This window comes from Atta colombica, unplaced genomic scaffold, assembly GCF_001594045.1.
Source record: "Atta colombica isolate Treedump-2 unplaced genomic scaffold, Acol1.0 scaffold203, whole genome shotgun sequence".
Taxonomy (NCBI): Eukaryota; Metazoa; Arthropoda; class Insecta; order Hymenoptera; family Formicidae; genus Atta; species Atta colombica.
The window spans coordinates 589,158-597,098 of NW_017259298.1; the positions used below are offsets into that span (position 1 = coordinate 589,158).

The following is a 7,941-nucleotide window of genomic DNA, read 5'->3' on the forward strand; positions in this document are numbered from 1 at the left end:
TAGTGGTTTAGTGTGGAGGGGACACAGCTCTCAGTGCCCGCTTCATAGAGCTTCGTCCACGACTGCAAATGCACGAGTGCACAACTGCGAGTGCGCCCTGCAAACGTGTAACTGTGACTATACGAACCTCTAGCTTCTGCCACGCTCAATTGACGAGGTATTTATACCGGAATGATAATATCAACACATGTCCTTCTGCCAGGAGAATTAGCTCTTTGTTCTTTTGAGATCCTTGGCTAGCTAAAGTTTAACGATCTTTGAGATACAAAGTTTTAGACATGGATCCTCAAATCGCTGGTATTTAGGACCGTGCACATTCGTGCAAGACCGACATTAGTACTCTACTGTTTTTATCAGGAAATAGAATATATTTAAACAGGAATGTGCTACTCTTAACAGAGCTAATAGGAAAAGAAATATAGGTAATTATAAGAGAGAAATGTATATTTGATATTTGTAAAAGATATATCTATTTTAAAAATTAGACTTAAAAGAGCATTGATATTCAATTATTTAGATATTTCGTGAATGACGAAAGTCATCAATCTTCCCTCCCTCCACAGACAATAGAAATTAACTATCTGCGTATTTTTTTGGTATTTCTCATCGGAGAGATTTAATTGATAACTAATGAGGACCTCGTGCGCTTGTTAAACAAACACACAGTCGACAGTGGGACAGGATTTTGCTACCAAGATTATCATTAAGCAATGTTTGGCTATTACATTGTATTTCGGTACCGATGACATTTTTGCTAAAATTTGGATTGTCTACTTTCAGGAAGAAGAGAAGAATCAAGAGCGACTTCCAGAACTTGTCCAAGACAGCGTTTAACATATTGTTAAGGTAAAGATTTTGCATAATCTTAACAATAAAAGAAAGAGTGAGAGAAGGGAGGACAGGTGAAGAAAATATTTGCGTTGAGATCACAGATATACCAGAATCGATATAAATCGTGTTCAAAGCAATTATTTTAGACCATCCATACATAAACAGAATGATCAGCAAGGTAAATTGTATAATTTGTATTTGCTGTTATAATAATAATAATACTTGTAAATTGTTATTTAGAATTAATAAAACAATGCCCCACGTATCTTTGTTTGCTCTACTTTTTATTTATTTTTTTAATACACTTTAATGTATATATATATATATATATATACACATATATATATATATATATTGGGAGTGTGCATTAATTTTAAAGGATTTTCAAGAGATGGCGTAATTATGGATGGCGTCGCGTCATATTGTTGCTACCTTCATCTTCAAAGTATCATGTAACTTTTTTAGTTTTTAGTATGTGTCATGTTTTGCCGAAATGTAAATAATTTTTTTTTTGAGCATTGAATATGTCGAATTTTGTGCCAACAAAGCGCAATTTGCGGGATTTGCATTTTTTCTTCCATTTGAAGAAAAGTGCTGCTGAAATGAATGCTATCAGAAGCTTATGGTAATTATACTCCATACTCGATTTCAACTTGTGTATTGATTTCGATGCTATAAAAAGTGATTTGGGATGAAAGACAAGAGATAATGTCCAGGCCAGCTGAAAAAGTTTGAAGTTAGAAAGTGAAAACTTTACTCGATCAAAACCCGAATCAAACGCAAGAAGGACTTGCAGAATTAAATGTTGATCGATCAATGATTTCCAGACATTTGAAGGCCATTGGAAAAGCAAGGAAATTGGGTGCGAGTTGCTGTACGAGTTGAAGCGAGTTGAGGGAAAAGTTCTGTGTCTTTGAAGCAACAATTCATAGGTCATTTTGCGCCTTTTGACGCAAAATGACCTATGAATTGTTGCTTCAAAGACACAGAAAAAAAAGTTTTTGTATCGTATCGTGACGGGAGTGAAAAATGGATACGTTACGATAATCCGAAGCGCAAAAAATCTAGTGCAGGCCAGGCAAACCATCGACGACAAAGCCAAATATTCATGGTACCAAGCTCATGCTCTGTATTTGATGGAATCAGCTGGGTGTAATGTATTACGAGCTCCAACCCAATGAAATCATCACTGGGGAATACCAACAGCAATTGATGCAATTGAGCCGAGCATTGAAGCAAAAATGGCCAGATTACACGAAAAGACACGACAAAGTGATTTTCCAACATGACAACGCTCAGCCTGTTGCAAAATCGATCAAGGAAAACGTTAGAAGCGCTTAACTGGGATGTCCTATCACATCCGCCGTATTCTCCAAATATTGCTCCTTTAGATTACCACTTATTTCGATCAATGACTTGTTTGAGCAGCATTTCCATTCTTATGAAGGTACCAAAAAATGGGTTGATTCGTGGATAGCCTTAAAAAATGTGTCATTCTTTCGACGTGGAATCCATCTATTACCAGAAAGATGGGGAAAAAATGGCTAGCGATGGATAATATTTTGAATGATCAATTTGTAATTATTTTTTCAGAATAAAGCCGTATTTTTACCAAAAAATCCCTTAAAATTAATGCACACTCCTAATATATACATATATATGTATATATATTGTGTGTGTGTGTGTGTGTGTGTGTGTGTGTGTGTGTGTGTGTGTCGAAATAAATGTAATTATTTAATCTTTACATCAGTTTTTCATTGTCAAGTATGGAATTAATTAGATGAATAAAGGATAAACAAATGAAGTACAAAGCGAAAAATCTGTATGAGAAAGATAATAATGTATAAATACATAATCACATAAGCTTATAAATTGTATAAAAATATACAATTTATTACATATTACAAATAAATATATGAACTTAATAATAAACAGTCTATGCTAATACTGTATATCACAATCTTCTTCTGATATAAAACAGTTCGTATAACAATAGCGTATTTACTTCAAACCAATTTGCTTCGTAACCTGGATAATAAATAAAATATACATTGTTAATTTAATTAGCTTTACAATTATAATTTTTTATGTAAAATATATTTATTAAATAAATATATAATTCTTATATGAAATTTTAATATTTAATAATAATATTTAATAATAATATTAATTTTTACAAAATTTGAATATTTTTTCGTGTGATAGCTTTATTTGACAATAGATCGATTTACCTGTTCATACACGGTCCAAGCCATAGTGGTCATTAAAGTCCGCCTCAGCATTCTAGGAATGATACCCTTGAAATATCCTAAAATGCCATACTTTTTGTAAATGAAGAATGTTGCATGACAGATACCATGGAATTCATTCGGATACAACTGCATCTTCGTCTTGATAACATCCGGTGGTTGCGTCACTATGGATGCTAAAATTCCAGCCAGGATTCCGCAGCTAAAGTGTACCGATGTCGACGAATTGTTTGTCGCTCCTGCAAACAGAAGAATTTGTTATTGTTCAACGAGATATCGACATATATGCTTAATGTAATCTGATTTTTTTTTATTTAAAATTATAAGGATATCGACAAGTTATACTAACAAAGTCATAAATAACTTCATAATTTTAATGTAAAATATTTTTTTAATATATCGCTTTGAAGAATACCTGTACTGGCAGCCGCGTTTTTTAATTGAGTGTAAAACATGAGATATAAACCACTGTAAGGTGCATCTCGTAGAAGAGTAGGAACTAAACCACTTGATAAACCTTTTATTCCCTCTTGCTTATAGATCAACGTAAGAGCTTCGCTGATACTGTTGTACTTATAAACGCCACTCTGCAGAATACAGAATTATATTTATATAATTGGCTCGAATTTCGTTTTGAAAAAATAAAAAAATATCGAATCCTCAGTTAGTCGAAACTTATGAAATATTTTTAGATATTGTCATGCTATTACAAAAATATATATTAATAACGTTTAGGGAAAAAACTTTTCTGAGTTTTAGAATTTTTCTTTCTTTTTCTATCATTTCTTCTGCATTTCTTTTGTAATTTAAAAATGCCATCATGTTCTTTGATATTCTCTACATTCTGTTATTATTATTATTATTTTCTGAACATACCTCAAATCGAGTCTTCACGACGGTAATAGGAATTAGCAAGGCGCCGGACATGGATCTTGCGGTAATGCCCAAAGAAATAGCTTGCAGAGCCGTCAGGGGTTCTTCAAGATTGAAAGAATGTCTCAGCCAGTGTAGCGATGAAAAATACAAACCCACACCGGGAATTACTCTAGTTATCGACTACAATTAACATCCATTATGTTGTTATATTAGTGTGAATAACATTCAATTTAATTTTTAATTTTTAGAACGATATCTTACCGGTGTCATGCCCTTCCAGAGTCCGAAGATATTCTCCTTCTGAACGATGTGCGCCACTGTGCCCAGCATTCCATTTTTTGGTGATCTGTTAAGAAAAGTAATTATTTGAAAAAATAGAAGCTTAAGGTAACAAGTTTTAAATTTAAATTCTTGTAAAAAAGAATTAAATTTTAAATTAATAAAATTAGTTACGTCAAAAAATCAAATTTAAATTAAATAAAAGATGTAATTTTTAAAAAATCTTAAAAAATTAAATATCAAGAGACATCAAATTATTTAAATTAAGTCTTAAAAATTTTGAGCAAAAAGAAGACAAATCTGATTATATATTTAAAATAAAAGTATCGATTTACAACAATATACTTTAATCTTACCCGACAGGAGCATTAATTCTGCTCTGAAGTCTAGTCTTCACCAAATCCAGCGGTTGGAAAAGGATTGTGGAGAATGTTCCGGAGAACGAGCCCGCCAAAAAAGACTTTAAAATTGGGTACTGCAAAATGCAACATAGAAAAACAATGAGTAAAAATTTGAATTTATTGTCTGTATAGGATAAATTATTTTACAATTCCCCTTGGAAAAATTTACTACTGTAAGTAACAACAGTGCTTTTGATACTCAAAATAAATAGTTAACCAATTTAATAACTTACAGTATTAAATTTCTTTAAGGATCGTAATCTCTGTTTAATCGTCTATCTTCTATGATAGATTCTTTAACTCATATCTTAATTTCTAATCTAAGTCTAAAAACAAGCCCTAATAAAAATCTAATAAAAACAGGAAACTTGATTGAAAATTGTAGACACGTGTAGACTAATCTATTGGACTTTAGGGCGAAGCTCAATCGTTGCGATTATTATAAATTATTATATCTCTCATCGCACGAGTTCGCTCACGTGCGGCGAAAGATCTCGGCCGAATACATGATATCAATAATTATCGTTATAAAGAGTGACCCGGGGGGTTATCGTCGTGGCAAACAACTATTTTTTTCACGAGGGGACGTTAATTTTGCACACGAGTTTTTGTAATAGGACATCGCATGATTTTTGTCAATACTTGATGATGTCAACATCTTGTGCTAGGAGCATCTATTTGTTTTCTACTTTTTGCTTTAATAAATGGAGGCGAACAGTTTTGTCAGAACTCTGAACTCCTCTTAACGTAACTTTGTCATCACGCACGTATCGAACGATATAATTTAATAAATCGTTTAATGATTCATTGATTGCCTTGTTGCTCTTTTGAACTCCTTCGCGGGAGATCTGTGAGTTGATTTATCTCTTTATTAATAATTTTTAAACGTTCTTTTTAGTAAATTATTTCTACGAAAGTTACGTTATAAAATTATATTTCAATTGTACGAATAGAAGAGAATAATCACATTTCTGAGAAGTGTTTTAATGTGCTGTGCAACGATAGAGCTTTCCTTAATTCCGTCATTGCAAAAATCTTAAGGTAAGACATATATTTGCCTAAAGATATATAGTAGATATAAAAAAAAGTATTTGCATATTTTATCTTCTTGTGGGATAATTTTATAAAAGAAGATTCTAAAACATTTCCACTACATAGAATACAAATGAAAAAAAAAATTTTTTTTTCATTTATATTCCATGTAGAACACATATATGTATACGTATAGAAATCATAATAAGGGTTAAGTAAGAATATATTTTATTATTTATTTTATTAGTTAAGTAAAAAATAAATTCATGATGACGTCTTATCATCTATCATTTTATGTTCTACCTGGCATATTGTGTAAAATATTTCATAATAACAATAGTATTTGTTTTTGTATCAAGTCTCAAAAGGAACAAATATTTGTACAAATATTTTTTACTTATGTAGGTAATATTTATTTAAATACGTATGTGAAATAAATTCGAGATATAAATTTACGAATTCTAAGCAGAAGCGCAAGACTTCCATAAATCAATATTCAATAAAACTTAATTTGAGAGAATACTTACAGTTCCCAGAGCTTCCATGATTGTATAATTTGGAAACTTATATTCACTATCGAATATTTGCTATAATCAAATTTCACGATCCAAAAGCTATATAAGTATATTCAAATATTCACAAAATTATGATCGAAATAAAAAAAAATACTAAAAATTCCAGTTCAGATCTAATCTGTTAATCAATGTAATCTATTAATCATTTATATACTCGGTTATTAAATTCAATCAATTTTTACTTGTTTTATAAGTAATGACAAACACGATTGTTTACTTGAAAGATGAAAAAATTTTCCTTTCTGTAAGGTCTCTTTGTAATGCTAATGCGATACTGACTCACGTTTGAAACATGCATCGGCTATACATACATCTCCGTTTATCTTTGTTTCTCCACTGTCGAGGTCAATAGGGTGACCCTGCATATCGGGGCATGCTCGTGCCAGATAAAGTTTCCAGGCTTATCAGTCGACGAAACGTGATTTAAACGTGACTTCATTCGAAAACGTGAGATGCACTTTATACTGATGTAGATCACCCCTCATCAGACGACCCTGTGTTTTTGTTCTTCCAAGCAAAAACGGTCTGATTCACTCCTCGTTGAAGTTTTGCAATGTTTATGGAGAGATATGTAGGATGATCGAATACGTTTTTTTTCACTGAATTCATCTGCGTCTGTAAATCATAGAATAATTAATATTTGTAATCTTTAAGACAATGAGAAAAAAAATATAGCTCTAAAAAGTCACAAAATTATAAAATAAAATAAGATAACAGAAGTAGATTATATGAAAAAGGTTCTTGTAAATGATGTTTGAATATATCTGCATCTTCAACTGAAGTTGTGATTGCCTTCAAATTATGAGACAAAATTAACGTTTTGAATGCATTTTTCTATGAGACACATTTTTTTCAAAAGTATATTCTAAATGAATCAAAAGGAAATTAAAATTGCTAAATACATCTATGATCTTTCGTTTTATCAAGAGTTATCTTTGAAGGAATTAAAGCAATTTTTCATGCAATTTATTTGTGAATTAATTTCATCAAAATTACAAAAAAAAGCAATCGACTAATAATATGTTCAAGTAATATGTTCAAACTTATTATTTTTATAATAAAAATATCAGAGTTGATAAAACAATATCAGAATAACAGGTGAGACCAACGGAAGCCAACATAGTCAGAATATTTGGGAAGTTCGAATGATGATTGTGAAAGAACAATTCTTATTGCGTTATTATTTTTATTTTTAATCATGAATACTTGTCTTTTAAAAATCAAGAAGTTAATCTTGAAAATATATATATCTTGAAAATTACAAAAGTTAGCAAATTCACAAGTGGTGACTAATAAAATGATTAATGTTTTGAAGAATTTGCTTACTTTTATAATTTTTATTTCATTTTAAGATACACAATTGAAACAGTGAACTTAAGCTGAATTACATAATATTACAAATTAAATTGATCAGCAATTTAATAATACTGATGCTAATGAGCTTTCTTTCTTTAAAACAGCTTTTTTTCTTTAAAACACCTGACTGAGATATTTTTCGCAATAAATTCGTTATAATATTGTAACATTTGAGTCGATAGGTGAAGTGTGGTCATAGCATCTCAGGTAATTTTCTTTAAAATCGTTCTAAAAAAGGAAAATAAAAAGTATTGAGAAATGCTAAGAAATCTTAAAGTTTGCATTATTTTTATACATGCATCTTTTTCGTAAAAAGACGAATTAACTAACGTAAATTTAATT

The 7,941-nt window shown here is 30.7% G+C and overlaps 2 protein-coding genes across 3 annotated transcripts in view; one reads left to right on the forward strand and one right to left on the reverse strand.

The window, feature by feature from the left end:
* The window catches only part of LOC108687262 (luc7-like protein 3), a 6,253-nt gene extending 5,209 nt beyond the window's left edge, over nt 1-1,044 (forward strand). The window contains exon 8 of the mRNA XM_018192945.1: nt 781-1,044. The gene's annotated coding sequence lies outside the window, so the exon portion shown is untranslated. The remainder of the gene's footprint in view (nt 1-780) is intronic.
* A 1,606-nt stretch (nt 1,045-2,650) lies between these two features.
* Nucleotides 2,651-6,685, reverse strand: LOC108687264 (solute carrier family 25 member 38-like). Of its 2 annotated transcripts, none has more exons than XM_018192949.1 (7): nt 6,555-6,685; nt 4,592-4,710; nt 4,218-4,302; nt 3,957-4,136; nt 3,496-3,667; nt 3,063-3,319; nt 2,651-2,859 (listed from the first exon to the last, which is right to left on the reverse strand). In XM_018192949.1, the coding sequence occupies exons 1-7, from the start codon at nt 6,606-6,608 to the stop codon at nt 2,833-2,835; spliced, it is 894 nt and encodes a 297-aa protein (XP_018048438.1). In that variant the 5' UTR covers nt 6,609-6,685; the 3' UTR covers nt 2,651-2,832. The 2 variants fall into 2 exon arrangements, with proteins under 2 accessions (XP_018048438.1, XP_018048439.1); XM_018192950.1 differs by lacking the exon at nt 6,555-6,685 and adding an exon at nt 6,196-6,272.
* Between the last annotated feature and the right edge of the window lie 1,256 nt (nt 6,686-7,941).

Bases quoted from the DNA above. Each gene is read 5' to 3' on its own strand.
- LOC108687264 (XM_018192949.1), bottom strand. From the start codon at position 6,608: ATGCAGGGTCACCCTATTGACCTCGACAGTGGAGAAACAAAGATAAAC. The intron at 4,303-4,591 runs GTAAGATTAAAG...TTTTCTTAACAG, and splicing joins AGAATTAATGCTCCTGTCGG to ATCACCAAAAAATGGAATGC. The intron at 3,320-3,495 runs GTATTCTTCAAA...TTCTGTTTGCAG, and splicing joins AAACGCGGCTGCCAGTACAG to GAGCGACAAACAATTCGTCG.